This window comes from Monodon monoceros, unplaced genomic scaffold (genome assembly GCF_005190385.1).
Source record: "Monodon monoceros isolate NGI ecotype Baffin Bay Population unplaced genomic scaffold, NGI_Narwhal_1 Super_Scaffold_11, whole genome shotgun sequence".
NCBI classification, from domain to species: Eukaryota; Metazoa; Chordata; class Mammalia; order Artiodactyla; family Monodontidae; genus Monodon; species Monodon monoceros.
This window is the reverse complement of record NW_021703767.1, coordinates 95,653,602-95,671,695: the sequence shown is the minus strand read 5'-3', so window position 1 is coordinate 95,671,695 and position 18,094 is coordinate 95,653,602. Positions and strand designations below refer to the sequence as shown.

General features: G+C 38.7%; 1 protein-coding gene across 5 annotated transcripts in view; it reads left to right on the top strand.

Moving 5' to 3' along the window:
• Positions 1-18,094, top strand: part of PRKCI (protein kinase C iota) — a 78,048-nt gene that overhangs the window by 23,430 nt on the left and 36,524 nt on the right. For 4 of the 5 annotated variants that reach the window (XM_029214907.1, XM_029214908.1, XM_029214910.1 and 1 more), the window contains 2 exons: positions 14,194-14,283; positions 15,952-16,002. In XM_029214907.1, the coding sequence (XP_029070740.1) occupies positions 14,194-14,283; positions 15,952-16,002 (141 nt within the window). Of the gene's footprint in view, positions 1-9,562; positions 9,592-14,193; positions 14,284-15,951; positions 16,003-18,094 lie in introns of those variants that run through there. The other variant, XM_029214911.1, reaches the window with a different exon arrangement.

Below are 18,094 nucleotides of genomic sequence, written 5' to 3'. Positions count from 1 at the left end.
TTTTTTTTTTTTTTTTTTTTACTGGGCCTTATGTCTTGAGGTTTATTCCTGTAAGATGGAGAACTATATTCCTTTTGTTCTCCAATATTCCTTTTTTTAAATTCTTTTTAAAAAAAATTGTCGTAAACCATACATAACACAAAATTTTACCATTTTAACCTTTTTTAAAAAAAAATTATTTATTTATTTGCTGTGTGCGGTCTTAGTTGCGGCAGGCAGGCTCCATAGTTGTGGCTCATGGGCTCCTTAGTTATGGCTTGCGGGCTCCTTAGTTGTGGCACGTGGGCTTCTTAGTTGCAGCATGCGAACTCTTAGTTGTGGCATGCATGCGGGATCTGGTTCCCCAACAAGGGATCGAACCCAGGCCCCCTGCATAGGGAGCGCAGAACCTTATCCACTGCGCCACCAGGGAAGTCCCCATTTTAACCTTTTTAAAGTGTACAATTCAGTGACATTTAAGCACATTCAGAATGTCATGTAACCATCCTCACTACGCATTTCCAGAACTTTTTATCATCTGAAACAAAAACTCTATACCCATCAAACAATAACTCCCCTCCTCCAGCTCCTCCAGCTCCATTCCCACTCCTCCAGCTCCTGGTAACCTCACTTACACTTTCTCTCTCTATGAATTTGCCTTTCTGTCTGTATGAATTTGTCTGTGAATTTGCCTCTAGGTCACCTTTGCTTTTTGCTTTTTTTTTTTTTTTTTTTGGTTTGGTTTTTGTTTTGGTTTTTTTTGGCCACACTGCACGGCTTGTGGGATCTTAGTTCCCCAACCAGGGATTGAAATCAGGCCCAGGGCAGTGAGAGTGTAGAGTCCTAACTACTGGACTGCCAGGGAATTCCTGAGGTCATCTTTGTTTTTGAAAGATAATTTTGCTGGGTAAATAATTATAGGTTGATAATTTTTTTTCATTCAGTACACTGTTTTGTACTGCATTGTTTCTGATGCAGAATCTGCTGTCATCTTTACCTTTGTTTCTCTTATGTAATGTGTCTCTTTGGCTGCTTTTAAGATTTTTCTCTTTATTACTGGATAAAGCAATTTGATAATGATGGATCTTGGTTCAGTTTTCTTCATGTTTCTTGTCTTGAGATTTGTTGGTCTACTTGGATCCATGGGTTTATAGTTTTCATCAAATTTGGAAAAATTTTGGCCATTATCTCTTCAAATATTGTTTTCTGTCACCAGATTCCTCTTTCAGGGATTCCAGTTACATGTATATTAGGCTTCTCAAATTTGTCATAAGGCTCACTAACTCTCTGTTCTTTTATTTTTTTCCTTTTTCAGTCTTTTCCTCTGCATTTCATTTTGTATAGTTTTATAGCTATGTTTTCAAGTTCACTAATCTTTTCTCCTGCAGTGTCTAATCTGCCATGAATTCCCTCTAGAGCATTTTTCACTTCAGAAATTGTAGCATTATTTCTAGACATTAAATCTGGGTCTTTTAAAATATCTTCCATGTTTACTTAACATGCTCAATACCCATAGCTTCTGCACATATTGGATATAATTATAACTCTTTTAATGTCCATGTTTACAAGTTCTTATATTGGTGTCAGTTTGGGGTCAATTTCAATTGATTGATCTTTCTCCTGTTATGGGTCATATTTTCCTGCTTCTTCACGTGCCTGCTTATAGTTGATTGGATTCTGGACATTTTGACGTTTGCCTTATTGGATGTTGAATATATTTGTATTTGTGTAGATATTTTTGAGCTTTGTTCTGGGATGCTCAAAAATAGTAACTTAAATAACCATTTAAGTTACTTGGAAACAGTTGATCCTTCATTGCTTGATTTCCAATATCTTGAACCATTTTTTTTTTCATTCATTTTGTCTAGTTTTTCTGTTGTTTTAGGAGGAGGGTTAAATCCAGTTTCCGTTAGTTTATCTTCTCTAAAAGTGGAAGTTGAGGATGAGCAGCTTGATAGGATAGCACATGCTTCTATAACCACTGATTTCCACCTCCCAGAAAAAGGAAGCCAGAAGCCGGAAATCTATTACTATCTGTTATGGGGCCTATTATTGAAAGGATGACCACCTAAATACCATATTATTCTTGGAAAATTTTTGCAAATCTGCATTTTAAGCAACGCAACCCTTTAGGGAGTGCTGTGACTTTCAGAAGTGGCATACAGTGTCTTGAACTCAGTATTCAGAGGCAGGGTGGCATAGGAAGGTGTTGGTGGGAGCAGAGTGAATCTATAAATCTGTGGCAGGCTCAAAGATCAGGAAGATCTATCATCTGTCTATCATCTATCAGGAAGGTGCTATCTCAGACAAATATTAAACATTGACAACTTCGGTTTCAGGCTGTGTTGATTCTTTCAAATGTGGGGCACTGAATTCAGCCATATGCTAAAGTACCTAATATAACTAGTGTTATATATGTGTGTCATGTTCAGCACCTTGTGAAGTTATCTCATAAATAATTGGATCTTGCATATTTACCAAATGCCTTGAGGTCCACCGCTCTAATTTCTTTGTTTTTATAGGTGAAAAGAAAATGTAAATGCATTGAAAAAAGAGCAGGCCTGCTGGTTAATATACAGATTTCATTACCTTTAAATTCGTTGAACTGAGCAGATCTCACTCTGGGTGTATGCCTTTTTCAGGATATGAATTTGGACTTTAGTAATTGAGTGGGCTTTGAAACATAGCTTTCTGCCTCATTTTTGTTTCATGATGACTCTATGTGGAATGTTCTGCTTCTGAGTTATGTGTCCTGCTTTATCAGGCATTAAGCAGTTGGCCTGAAAAGGTAATACCTGAACCAAAGACATTCAGTCCAATAAAAACAAAACAGATGTGAGTATACGCAATGTCAGTGATTAACTTTACTTTCACACTTCCTTGTAGTTTTTCAAAAGCATCAGTCTCTAGGTACATACTGAAAGCAGATACTTGACCTAACTTAGGTTTCAACCAACAGCAAGCAGATGCTGGCCTGGCAAAAAGGCAATATCTAGCAAAAGAGAAAAATTGGTTTTTTAAAATATGGTTATTACAATACTTTTTACACTGGTCAATTCCACTCATGGCTTTTAATCAAAGTGCAATTTTAAAAGCCACACCTATAATGAACCAAGCATACTATGAGTCACTTTAAATATATGATATTTAGCTTTGCCATTATCTTTGCAATGTAGGTAATATAGCCCTTGTTTTAACATAGGAGAAAATTGTGACGGGATCTGGAGCCTGGGAGAGAACCTGTATGTAAAGTACTGCAGGACACCTCTTTGGGAGATTTTTGATGCTCCTTTTTAAAGTCCTGACTCAGGCATTTCCTAAGAATGTAATTTATTTTATATGACATTTATCTAGATGATATACAGCTTGTAATGTCTGGCTGTTTTTCCCTTTGCTCCAGGAGCATGTACTATCTAATTAGGTTGATATGAGTTGAGAACACAACATTTTTCTCCAGCACACAACTCCTGAAAGGCTTCTCTAGACCTTTGATATCTTGTATATGCCTGTTAAGAATTTAATATTAAGTCCATTTTTTTTTTTTGTGGTACGCGGGCCTCTCACTGTTGTGGCCTCTCCCGTTGCGGAGCACAGGCTCTGGACGCGCAGGTCCAGCGGCCATGGCCCACGGGCCCAGCCGCTCCGTGGCATGTGGGATCCTCCCGGGCCAGGACACGAACCCGCGTCCCCTGCATCAGCAGGCGGACTCCCAACCACTGCGCCACCAGGGAAGCCCTAAGTCAGTTTTTAAAGTTATAAAGAAAACTTCAGAAACTGCATCCATAATCCTATCATCCTGATGCAGAATTGTGTTTATTTTTCATAGAGACTTGTAATCTTTTTAATGATCTTTTCTTAATTTAGTTGTTCACTTTATATGTACTTTGAATGTTTCCTTTGTGTTGTTTTGTGTTTATTTCTGAAGTTCCTTTTTTGTTTTCCTGTTTTATTTATTTATTTAGGCTGTGCCGGGTCTTAGTTGCGGCATGAGAGATCTTTAGTTGTGGCATGCAGACTTTTTTTTTTCTTAAAGATTTATTTATTATTTATTTTTGGCTGCATCAGGTCTTAGTTGCGGCATATGGGATCTTCCGTTGTGGTGCACAGGCTCTTCATGGTGGTGCGTGGGCTTCTCTCTAGTTGTGGCATGCAGGTTTTCTCTCTCTAGTTGTGGCGCATGAGCTCCAGGATGCATGGGCTCTGTAGTTTGTGGCACACGGGCTCTAGTTGAGGCATGCGAGCTCAGTAGTTGCGGCATGCAGGCTCAGTTGCCCCGCGGCATGTGGGATCTTAGTTCCCTGACCAGGGATCGAACCCGTGTCCCCTGCATTGTAAGGCAGATTCTTTACCAGTGGACCACCAGGGAAGTCCCATGTGGACTTCTTAGTTGTGGCATGTGGACTTCTTAGTTGCAGCATGTGGACTCTTAGTTGTGGCATGTGGGCTTCTTAGTCGCGGCATGCATGCGGGATCTAGCTCCCTGACCAGGAATTGAACCCGGACCCCCTGCATTGGGAGTACTGAGTCTTACCACTGGACCACAAGGGAAGTCCCTGAAGTTCCTTTTTGTTAAGATACTCCCAGTCCTTTACAGATAGCATTTACTCAATTTTTGTCTCATCTCTTCTTTTTTCTGCAAATAAGGAAATCAGGGGCCATCTTAAAGAAGTGGTTTACGTGAGGTTGCTCAGAAAGTGAGGTGGTTAAGGTTTGGGAGTTTTTAATTCATACTACTGCAGTAAAATCATCCTAACTGCAGAAGCCACTTGAACTGTGGAAGGCATAATTGCTGGGTGTTGAATTTGGTTCAATCTTATAAGTTTTTTTGGAAGTTTTTGTAGAAATAGAGGCCATTAGGACATTGCAAGCAGCTAGTGAGACTAGAGCAAACTGGATTTAGTGTTTCAATTTTTTAAAAGTCAAGACGCTTATAAGGCATTCACTGGTATCGTTCATGTGTGAGATGTATATATATATATATATATATATATAGAGAGAGAGAGAGAGAGAGAGAGAGAGAGAGAGAGAGAGAGAGAATGATATAATATTTCTCATTGTTTAGAAAACAGTCTGAGGTGAGCTTAAATGTATTTGCCAGCATGGACTCAGGACCCTCACCTGGAAAATTAGAAATGAAGCATTCATTATAGTTCAGATTCATTCTGTTCCTAGAATTCTTTGACTGTTTCATTCTTTGGAATTAATTTAGTCAACTGGCTTGTTTTTCTTTTTTTTTAAGCTGGCTTATTTTTCTAACTGGAAGAGTAATTTGCACACTTATTGAAATGTGAAATTTTCATTATTCTTTTTTATGTTGCTTTTCTGTTTTTAAACTTTGGCCTGCACTTAAATATACTTGTATAGAAGCGAAAGTTATTTTTTAAAACCTATGTCAAAAAATAGAGTGTGGGCTTTCCTGGTGGCGCAGTGGTTGAGAGTCCGCCTGCCGATGCAGGGAACACGGGTTCGTGCCCCGGTCCGGGAAGATCCCACATGCTGCGGAGCGGCTAGGCCCGTGAGCCATGGCCGCTGAGCCTGCGCGTCCGGAGCCTGTGCTCCGCAACGGAAGAGGCCTCAACAGTGAGAGGCCCGCGTACCACAAAAAAAAAAAAAAAAAATAGAGTGTAATTATGTGACTTACACTTTCATGTGTGTGGCAAATTGGGAGAAATTTGCATAAGTGAGAAAGTGAGTCTATAAAAGAATTGCTTTATTTCTTTGAGGCAAGTTAAGACAGACTTTGCTTTTGGACTGGAATATTACTTTGTTATCGAACTCACTTTTATAAAAATGCTGCACCAAATATTTTTAAATAGCTTTATTGAGATATCGTTTATCATTTAAAGTGTACAATTCAGTGGTTTTTAGTATATTTGTGCAGAGAGTGTGCAACCGTCACCACAATCAATTTTACAACATTTTCATTGCTCAAAAAAGAAACCCCATGCTCATTAGCAGTTACTCTCTATTTCCCCCAAGTTCCTTCCCCCACTGTCCCCAGACCTAGGTAACCACTTATCTAGCTCTTGTTTCTATAGATTTACCTAATGTAGACATGATATATAAAGTATTAATACTTAATCCTTTTTTAATGGTTAATAGTCTGTTGTATGCATCCCACATTTTATTTATCCATTCATCAATTGATAGACATTTCAGTTATTTCCACTTTGTGACTATTATGAGTAATGTTTCTATGAACATTTCGTTACAGCTTTTTGTGTGGACATATGTTTTCATATCTCTTGGTTATATATCTAGGAGTGGAATTGCTAGGTCATATGGTAACAAATGTTCAACATTTTGAGGAACTACCAGACTGTTTTTCAAAGCGGCAACACCATTTTACATTCCCGCTAGCAGTGTATGAGGATTCCAGTTTCTCTGCATCCTCACCAACACCTGTTATTATCAGTGTACTGAGTATTGATCTAAAAATGGTATATCTGGGACTTCCCCGGTGGCACAGTGGATAAGACTCCACGTTCCCAATGCAGGGGGCCTGGGTTCGATCCCTGGTCAGAGAACTAGATCCCACATGCATGCCTCAACTAAGAGTTCGCGTGCCGCAACTAAGAGTTCGCATGCTGCAACTAAGGAACCCATGTGCCACAACTAAGGAGCCCTGGAGCCGCAACTAAGGAGCCTGCCTGCCACAACTAAGACCCAGTGCAACCAAATAAATATTAAATAAATAAATAAATAAAAATGCTCTATCTGTGCAATCTGGTTGAATCATATTGACCTATTTTTCAACTAGTCTCTTAAGATATCAACAACACTAAGACAAATATAAAGTCAGTATATGAGAGAACAAATAGCTTTCCTTTATAAAGGTAATACTCAGTCAGAAAGTATATTGGAAGAAAAGATTTCATCCATGTAATAACATAATTTTTTTTAATCTAGGAATAAACTTTAAAGAATAACACAATGTTGTAAAGCAATTATAATCCAATAAAGATGTTTAAAAAACCAAAAAAACAATTGGGTGCCATAAATAAAACCTGAATAATGGGTTAGGGAGAGGGAACATAGAAAAAGTAAACTCCCTATAGATCAATCTGTAAAGAGCACAGTTCCCCCCCCAAATTCTAATAGGATCTTTTAGAAACTGGCAATTTCATCTGGAAAAATAAATGCTCAAGAGTAAATGGGGGGACTTCCCTGGTGGTACAGTGGTTAAAGAGTCCGCCTACCAATGCAGGGGACTCGGGTTCAATTCCTGGTCCGGGAAGATCCCACATGTCGCGGAGCAACTAAGCAATCTGTCACAACTACTGAACCTGCGCTGTACAGCCCGCGACCCACAACTACTGAGCCTGCATGCCACAACTACTGAAGCCCGCACGCCTAGAGCCTGTGATCCACAACAAGAGAAGCCACCGCAACGAGAAGCCCGCACACCACACGAAGAGTAGCCCCCGCTCGCTGCAACTAGTGAAAGCCTGCACAGCAACGAAGACCCAATGCAGCCAAAAATAAATAAATAAATTTTTAAAATGGAATAAATGGGAAAATTCTGAAAAAGGAAATGTAAAGACGGAAGACTTTTCCTAATTCTTTATATTGAAAAACATCATAATCACAGATACAGAAGTAATAACAACTGAGAAAAAATATTTGCAACATTTACAAAGGATTGCTTATCTCTAATATAAGATAATTAAGTCAAAAAGAAATAGATAAAGCATCTACTGAAAAAGGTGCAAATAGCTTATTCATAAATGACAAAAAAAGCTCAAGGATCACTAATAAAGAAACAAAGATTTTAAAATAAGACATCAGTTTTCATCTATCAGATTAGAAAATAGTTAAAATTTAATCATTACCTGTAAGGGTTAGGAAAAACACACTTGGTTGAGTGTATATGTCATAACCTTTTTGGAGTTACTATCATTCCAAATTTTGAAATAATTGTCAAAATTTTAAATGGGCACACTTTGAGCCAATCATTTCTATTTCTAGGAAATTATCATGAGAAATTACTCAAGCACAAATATTTCAGTTCAAGAATGTTTACTGTATTATTCACTAATAAATAAGGACTGAAGTACTGATACATGCTATAACTTAGATGAACTTGAAAACACTCTAAGCAAAAAAAATCTAGACATAAAAGACCACATATTGTGTGATTCCATTTATATGAAATGTCCAGAAAAGGCAAATCTGTAGAGACTGAAAATAATCAGTGGTTGCCTAGGTCTGACAATGGAAGGAGAGGTTGGGGAGAAATGGGGAGTGACTGCTAATTGGAAGGGTTTTTTTTGAGGAGGGGTTATGAAAATGTTCTAAAATTGATTATGGTGGTAGTTGCACAGCTCTGTGAATATACTAACGACCACTGAACTGTACACTTCAAATGGGTAAATTGAATGCTGTGTGAATTGTATCTCAATAAAGCTGTTATTAAAAATGAGTAGATTATATGTAGCATTTTTTAAAAAATGTGAAACATTACCCCCTCAGGTAAAGCTTTTCAGAAGAGGTGGCATTTGTCCTGGGTCTTGTAAGATACACAGAATTTCAAGATTCACCTTGAAAGGTGGCAGGAAGGTGTTTGTGACATAACAAATCACCTCAAAGCCTAGTGGCTTTAAAAAAAACCCACCCTTTTACTTTATAGTCTTTCTACACTTCTGTGAGTTGATTGGCTCTGCTGGTCTCACTTGAGGTCTCTCATGCAGTAGCAATTGGATGGCATCCGGGTCTGGAGTCACGTGGAGGCTCACCTGGGATGCTAGCATAGTAGGTTCTCTTTCTCTCTCTGTGTAGTCTCAGGGCTTCTACTCTCAGAGGCAGCTGAACTTCTTACATGGTGACTTAGGGCTCCCAAAAGCAAAAGATGCCAGATGTTTATAAGGTGGAAGCCTAGAACTGGCACAGCACCACTCTGTGGCTTTTTCTTAGTTAATATAGTGATAGAGCCAGTCCAACCATCCGCACCATCCATCTCCAGAACTTTCTCATCTTCCCAACTGAAACTCTTTACCCATTAATTTTACCCTATAAAGTTATTCTTTACCCAATAAATCCTCATTCTCCTCTCTCCCCCAGCAAATGGCAACCACCATTCTACCTTGTTTCTGTGAATTTTACTACTCTAGGTACCTTACTGAAGTAGAATCATACAATATTTGTCCTTTAGTAACTGACTTGTTTCACTTACCATAGTGTCTTCAAGGTTCATTCATGTTGTAGCATGTGTCAAAATTTGCTTCCTCTTTTTTTTTCTATTTTATATATACTAGTGTGTATCTGTGAATCCCAAACTCCTAATGTATCCCTCACCCATCCTTTCCCCTTTGGTAACCATAAGATTGTTTTCTTTTTTGCTTTTTTTTTTTTTGGCTTCGTTGGGTGTTCATTGCCACGCGCGCTTTCCTTAGTTGTGGCGAGCGGGGGCTGCTCATCGTTGCCGTGTGGGGGCTTCTCATTTTGGTGGCTTCTCGTTGCAGAACATGGGCTCCAGGCATGCGGGCTTCAGTAGTTGTGGTGCACAGGCTTGGTTGCTCTGCGGCATGTGGCATCCTCCCGGACCAGGGGTCGAACCCGTGTCCCCTGCATTGGCAGGTGGATTCTTAACCACTGCGCCACCAGGAAAGCCCTGTAAGATTGTTTTCTATGTCTGTGAGTCTGTCTCTGTTTTGTAAATAAATTCATTTGTATCATTTTTTTAGATTCCATAAATAAGTGATATCATATATTTGTCTTTCTCTGTCTGACTTCACTTAGTGTGATAACCTCTACGTCCATCTATGTTGCTGCAAATGACATTATTTCATTCTTTTTTATGGCTGAGTAATATTCCTTTGTACATACATATACCACATCTTCTTTATCCATTCTTCTGTTGATGGACACATAGGTTGCTTCCATATCTTGGCTGTTGTGAACAGTGCTGCAGTGAGCACTGGGGTGCATACATCTTTTTGAATTAGAGTTTTCATCTTTTCTAGATATATGCCCAAGAGTGGGATTGCTAGATCATATGATGATGCTATTTTTAGCTTTTTGAGGAACCTCCATACTGTTTTCCATAGTGGCTGCACCAATTTACATTCCTACCAACAGTGTAGGAGGGTTCCCCTTTCTCCACACCCTCTCCAACATTTATTGTTTGTAGACTTTTTGATGATGGCCATTTTGACTAGTGTGAGGTGATACCTCATTGTAGTTTTGATTTGCACTTCCCTTATAATTAGCAATGCTGAGCATCTTTTCATGTGCCTGTTGGCCAACAGTATGTCTTCTTTGGAGAAACATCTGTTTAGGTCTTCTTCCCACTTTTTTTTTTTGCGGTACGTGGGCCTCTCACTGCTGTGGCCCCTCCCGTTGCGGAGCACAGGCTCCGGACGCGCAGGCCCAGCAGCCATGGCTCATGGGCTCAGCCGCTCTGCGGCATGTGGGATCCTCCCAGACCGGGGCACGAACCCATGTCCCCTGTATTGGCAGGCGGACTCTCAACCACTGTGCCACCAGGGAAGCCCCCCACTTTTTTTTAATATATAAATTTATTTATTTATTTACTTTTGGCCGCGTTGGGTCTTCATTGCTGCGTGCAGGCTTTCTCTAGTTGCAGCGAGTGGAGCCTACTTTTTGTGGTGCACAGGCTTCTCATTGGGGTGGCTTCTCTTGTTGTGGAGTGTGGACTCTAGGCGCGTGGACTTCAGTAGGTGTGGCACGCGGGCTCAGTAGTTGTGGCCCATGGGGTCTAGAGAGCAGGCTCAGTAGTTGTGGCTCATGGGCTTAGTTGCTCTGCAGCATGTGGGATCTTCCCAGACCAGGGCTCAAACCTGTGTCCCCTGCATTGGCAGGCGGATTCTTAACACTGCCACCAGGGAAGTCCCTCCTGCCCATTTTTTTATTGGGTTATTTGTTTTTTTGATATTGAGTTGTATGAGCTGTTTATATACAACTTCCTTTTTAAGACTAAATAATACTTCTTTTGTATGTACAGTCATCCCTTGGTGTCCCCAGTAGATTGGTTCTAGAGCCTCCCAGGGATACCAAAATCTGGTTATGCTCAAATCCCTTAAATAAAATGGTGTAGTATTTGCATGTAACCTATGCATATTCTTCCATATCCTTTAAATCATCTATAGATTACCTATAATACCTAATACATTGTAAATGCTATGCAAATAGTTGCCAGTGCATGGCAAATTCTAGTTTTAGTTTTTTATGAACTTTCTGGAATTTTTTTTTCAAATATTTTTGATCCGAGGTTGATTGAATCCACAGATTCAGAACCTATAGATATGGAAGGCCAACTGTATATACCATGTTTTGTTTATCCATTCATCTGTTGTTGGACACTTGGGTTGCTTCTACCTTTTGGCTGTTGTGAATAGTGCTGCTGTGAACATGGGTGTACAAATATCTGTTGGAGCCTCTGCTTTTAGTTCTTTGGAAGTATACCCAGAAGTGGAATTGCTGGATAATATGGTAATTATATGTTTTATTTTTTGAGGTTGCTGCATCATTGCACATTCCCACCATCAATGCACAAGGATTCCAGTTTCTCCACATCCTTGCCAACACTTGTTATTGTCTGTGAATGTTTGTGTGTGTTTTACAAAACCTTATGGGTTTGAAGTGGTATCTCATTGATTTGCATTTTCCTAATGATTAGTGGTGTTGAACCTCTTTTCATGTGCTTATTGGCTATTTGTATATCTTCTTTGGAGAAATATCCTTTGCTCATTTATTTTCGTCGTAGAGTTGTAGGAATTCTTTACATATTTTGAGTGTTAATCCCTTATCAGATGTATCATTTGCAAATATTTCCTCCAATAGGTTGTCTTTTCACTGTGCTGATAGTGTCCTTTTACACACAAAAGTTTTTAATTTTGTTGTAGACCAATGTATTATTATTTTCTTACATGTGCTTTTGGTGTCACATCCAAGAAATTGTTGCCAAACCCAATGTCGTGAAGCTTTCTCCCTGTGTTTTCCCCCAAGAGTTTTGTAGTTTTAGCTCTTGCATTTAGGTCTGTGATCCATTTTGATTTCATTTTTATTTATTATATAAGATAAAGGTTCAACTTTATTCTTTTGTATATGGTTATGTTTGGATATTTTATAGTGAATTTTTGTTAGTTTATATAGGTTTATAATGGTATTATGATTACGTTAAGGAATTTTTATCTAGTGTTATAGGGATTTGCTCAGAATGACATGGTGGAGGAGGATAAGTGAGTGAATCCACAGGTGAAACAGGATTTTGTAATATGTTTGAAAATTTCCAAAATAAAAAGTTAAAAGAAGAGTTGGGGACTTCCCTGGCGGCACAGTGGATAAGCTTCCGCCTGCTAATGCAGGGGACACAAGTTCGATCCCTGGTCCAGGAGATGCTGCAGAGCAGCTAAGCCTATGCTCCACAACTACTGAGCCTACACACTCTAGAGCCCGCGTGCCATAACTACTGAGCCCGCGCTCCACGACTACTGAAGCCTGTGCGCCTAGAGCCCGTGCTCTGCAACAAGAGAAGCCACCGCAAGCAGAAGCCCACAACAAAGAGAAGTCCCTGCTCACCGCAACTAGAGAAAGCCCGCGCAGCAACTGAAGACCCAACACAGCCAAAAATAAATAAAATGAAAAAAAAAAAGAGTTGGTAGACCAGGAGAATGATGTTTAGAAACCCAGACACAAAATTTCTGCAAATAGTCAGTGGATAACTTTGTTCGATGGTATAGCGAGGTCAACCAGAGTAAAGACAAAACATGCCATTGATTTCAGCAGCTGCTTCCATGACATTAGATGTAGCAGTTTTAGAAGTGTTTGGACTAAAACCTGATAGCAGAATTTTGAGAAATGCTTGGAAGATAGGAACATGGAGAAAGCAATGTGGGTTCACTCTTGATAGGAAGAAAAGCTATTTCTATTAAGTCTAAAAGATTATAAGTCTATGAATTAAAAAATACAAAAGAAAAGTATGAAGTCAAAATTCAAAGGCCCTGTCCCTTTTTCTTCCATTTCTTCCTGCTTACCCCCTCGTTTCAGTCTGTAGTTTACTCTTGAGACTTGTGGCTACAGAATGAATGGCACCCTGGGCAGGAGAGAGGTTTTTGAGAGGGAGACTCAAACATGCCTTTGCCTGAGAAGAGCTAGTGGAAGGAAAGAAAAAATGAAGATAGAACTGGGGAGGACTAGTGGAATAATGCCCAGAGAAGATAAAGGAAAGGAGGGACTCAGTGGCCAAGTTGGAGAAAAGAACAGAGGCACTCATCTCTTTGAGTCAACAGGAAAGGAAATGACCTCACTTTTCTCTCTGAAGTAGTAGACTGAGCTCCCTGCTGAGAGTGATTGAAGTTTGGACGGGGTTGATGGCCTCTCTTGGTGTAACCAGTAACCACAAGAATGAGTAAAAGAATGGCAGCGTTGAGGACCCAGCTCAGGCCCAACTGTGTTCGAAATGACTTTTTCACTGAGGAATGCCATCGTACAGGGGGACTTGCCATCTCATTGATTTCCAGGGATGACTCAGTTCACTGGCTGGTTGACTAAGGGAGATGTTCCTTCCTTGTCCTCTCTGTGTGTAAGTTTACTAAACTAGGCATTTACACTTAAAAGCAATCAAGTAGGATTGCTCTTTAGTCCAGAGTACTTTAGTAGCTATGCTTGTTTTCTGTGAGCCTCTTAAGCAGGCACTCCGGTGAAGGAGAAATTTGACAAAATCATTAAATAGAGACCTCCTCTGATCATATTGTGGTGATGAAACCACTTTCACTTCCTCTTTTGAAGAAACAGGTAACAGAAAACTTACCCCTGGCCATTAATCATGTTGCAGTGACAATCAAAAAAAAGAAAGAAAGAAAAAGAAATCCAGACACAGAGTTTCTATAAATAGTCAGTGGATAGCTTTGTTATAACTTTTTTTGCACTGACAATCTAAAATGTGGTCAGGGTAGATTCTGTTTGCTATATTTTGAATGTAAACATCATCAAGAATTAAATGGTTTTATACATTTAAAGTTTGGTATCTGTGAACCTCATGTAATATTTTGTAGAAATAGGAGTGGGAGTTATGTTACCTACTTCAGAGAATAGAATTGTCTAAATAAATATCTCAAGTTTAGTCCTTGTCACATATTTCTCTGTAAGTATGAAATTGTTTTTCCTCAAGATTTTATGTAGTAGAAATTGTTTACTGGTCATATGTAGAGGATTTTAAAAGTGAGCTTTACTTTTCCTTTTTATATTTTTTAGGAGACCCATGTACAGTATCGTCTCAGTTGGAGTTAGAAGAAGCCTTTAGGCTTTATGAGCTAAACAAGGATTCTGAACTCTTGATTCATGGTAAAGGAGTAGTCATTTCCTACTCTTCTAGAACTATACTTCTTTAAAAACATAACCCTGTATCCTTCACCATTTAAAAACATGGTCCTGATGTCATTTTCTTAATCTGTATCCCTCATTTCTATGTAATTGTCCTTGTTCAGTAGTATCTCAAATGCTAGAGAAGACAAAATCGATCAGCTTCTTATAATCTTACGAAATTTCTTATTTGTGTATACCTTCTTGGGTATTAAACTGTGATCATCTCAGTGTTTTACAGCAAAGTTTTAGCATAGAATTTAAGAATTGAGAGCCCAGTAGAACCTAAGTCATCCCCTTGCAGTTTTGTAATGTATGCAAATGATGGTTTCCAAAGGTAAGATATCTTAAATGTCCTTTCTTTTGTTTAAGGGTTAACTGTGAAACTATTTATGTAGTAATCATAGACGTTAGTGTGTTAAAGGTCAGCAAGCCTGAGAGGTGGGTAGTTGTATAGAAGGAGAGACCTAAACTCAGCCATCATGTAACTGGTACATTGTAAACCTGGGTTGTAAATCTAGGTATTCTCTTTCCAAATCTGTGTGCTTTTCATTCTGCCATGCTACCTCTCAAATTTTTTAGGTCACGTAGAATCCACTTAATATGCTTAATATAATTGCAATACATTGGCAGTATTTCACATAACATTTTTGGGAGCCTTAGGAGACTAGACCTAGGGAACTCTTTACAACTTGAAACAAATATAAATCTCCCCTCAATGTAATGACTTATTTCAATACCTTGTTATTATTCCTTTGTACTTTCCTTTACAGTGTGATTTTTTTTAAAAAAATAGTTTGATTTTTGTCTCCCTTCAGAATTTGACATAGTGACTCCCATGGGATTCATACTCTAATTTGTTGAGATCCTGGAAGAATGTTAGAAGTCTTCCTTTGGTCATCTCTGTCTAGAATAAAGCTACAGTGAATGTTCAAAGAAATTATTTGTTTTAAGCTTTATTACTTTTTATGCTATATCAGAGATCTGTTTTCAGAAGTTAGCTTATATTTCAACTTCTAAAAATATTCCAGGAACTGTGTTTCCCATACTCTGTGCTCAAAACCATGTCCTTTTTTGTACATCACAGACTACAAAGAGTTGACTAGATGTTTATAAATGTACGATTTCATTATATTCTATCTCTATAAAAATGTTTTGAATTAGCATTTTTATAAATCTGTAGCTCCTAAGACAAAACTTACATTTTTGGATTTGGATACTGTTTTTAATGTTAATTTATTCCTAAGTTTAGAAAAACTGTAGTGGCTTATGTTTATATTTGTATACACTTTGTAATTTTAATTTTTCATCCTAGCAAATTTGTCACTACAATGAGGATTTAAGGAAATAGTTAATGATTTCTCTAATGACCAAAAAAAAATCAATTAGTGATGTAATAGGGATTGGAATGAGTAATTTGAGCTTCTAATGCATTGTTTATGGATGTTCGCTTTCATAAGAATTTCTTTTATTATAGCCTTGGTAAAATGGATCCCTTCAAAAAATAGTACTGACCATATGTTAAGTATCTTGTGTCAAGAGAAGGTCAGGTTTAAATTTAGATCAATTTATGTGATATTTGAATTTAAAATTCTGTGTAATTTGTATGTTTTAAATATGCTGTATTAATTTTAGTTTCTTGTTTTTCAGTGTTCCCTTGTGTACCAGAACGTCCTGGAATGCCTTGTCCAGGAGAAGATAGTGAGTGTTTATATACTTCATACCTTTGAATAGAGTTATTTATGATACAGTGGCACAAGAGAAATCAGAAATAGAACTTTTAATTCATTTGATTTCTTTTCCATTCTTCAGTCTAATTTAGAGTATATTAGTAAACTGCCTAAAGTCTCTACTTTTCCCAAATCGAAATGAGGCAGTTTTTATTTTTTTTAATTAAAAAAAAAATTTTATTTATTTATTTATTTGGTTGTGCTGGGTCTTAGTTGCAGCAGGCAGGCTCCTTAGTTGCATCTCACGGGCTACTTAGTTGTGGCCTGCAAACTCTTAGTTGCGGCATGCGTGTGGGATCTGGTTCCCTGACCAGGGATTGAACCCGAGCCCCCTGCATCGGGAATGCAGAGTCTTAACCACTGTGCCACCAGGGAAGTCCCAAAATGAGGCAGTTTTTAATTACAACTTACTGACATAATTGTCTGTTGTGCATTTGAAAGGAAAATTAAGTTGATTTTAAGTCCTTTACTGTTTTTTTTTTTTAAATTAATTAATTTATTTTTGGCTGCGTTGGGTCTTTGTTGCTGCGCTCAGGCTTTTCTCTAGTTGCAGTGAGCAGGGGCTACTCTTCGTTGCGGTGCGTGGGCTTCTCATTGCGGTGGCTTCTCTTGTTGCAGAGCATGGGCTCTAGGCGCATGGGCTTCAGTAGTTGTGGCACGTGGACTCAGTAGTTGTGGCTCACGGGCTCTAGAGCACAGGCTCAGTAGTTGTGGTGCACGGCCTTAGTTGCTCCGTGGCATGTGGGATCTTCCCGGACCAGGAATCAAACCCATGTCCTCTGCATTGGCAGATGGATTCTTAACCACTGCGCCACCAGGGAAGTCCCCATTTCCTGTTTTTTAATCTTGGAAAATTTCAAACCTATGGAGAAGTTGAAAAAACATAGAAACATTGAAAACAAAGATACCCATATATCTTTACCAAGATTCACCAATTATTAACATTTTCTATGTTTGCTTTATCTCTGTATCTATGCACACACATGCATACATGTGTATACATAACAAACACTTGTTTTATTTTTTTTTTATTTTTATTTTTTTTAAAGAAGATGTTGGGGGTAGGAGTTTCGTAATTTATTTATTTATTTTTGCTGTGTTGGGTCTTCGTTTCTGTGCGAGGGCTTTCTCTAGTTGTGGCAAGTGGGGGCCACTCTTCATCGCGGTGCGCGGGCCTCTCACTATCGCGGCCGCTCTTGTTGCAGAGCACAGGCTCCAGATACGCAGGCTCAGTAGTTGTGGCTCACGGGCCTAGTTGCTCCGCGGCATGTGGAATCCTCCCAGACCAGGGCTCGAACCCATGTCCCCTGCATTAGCGGGCAGATTCTCAACCACTGCGCCACCAGGGAAGCCCTTGTTTTATTTTTATTTATTTTTTTGTGTACCCTTTGAGAGTAAGCTGACACGACACTTTACCTCTAAATACTTTAGCGTGCATCCTTAAGAATTGTTATGAAACTTTCTTTTGAATGTCTAAGCTAGTGGTTAGCATTAATGAGATGAATTGAAAGAGGCAACTATTTGGTCTGATGGAATTTGAATATGTTTATATGTATATATTCACATATATATACACATGTGTATATGTATATATATTTGATATATACATATATATACCAAATTTGAATTTAATGTATGGTATAATTTATAGATTGTAGATATTAGGCAACTCATTTTTATTTGTGGTTTCTGTACATATCCATGACTTTAGAAGGAATAGTAGTAAATGTTTTGCTTTGTATTAAGTGAAATAGCTCTAAAGTTTTAATTCTGTAACTCTTCGTGCAACTTGGTGAAAAGGAAAAATTAAAGAACTGGGTGTTTGTATATAGAGTTGAATGAGGGCTATGTACTTTATAGGAAGATGGGGAAATATAAGGAGTAGGTAGGCCTCTGAAGCAATAGTGAAAAATTTAGGTTTGGATTCAGCTAGGAGTATTTCATTGGGTTTCCAGTGGCAGATGGATTACAGCCAGTGTGGGCTGCCTTCACAGAGGTGTTGGAGAAGCAGCTCTCCTTTGTCCAGGCCAGAGTTTTGAAAGACTTGCCATTATAGCAAATCT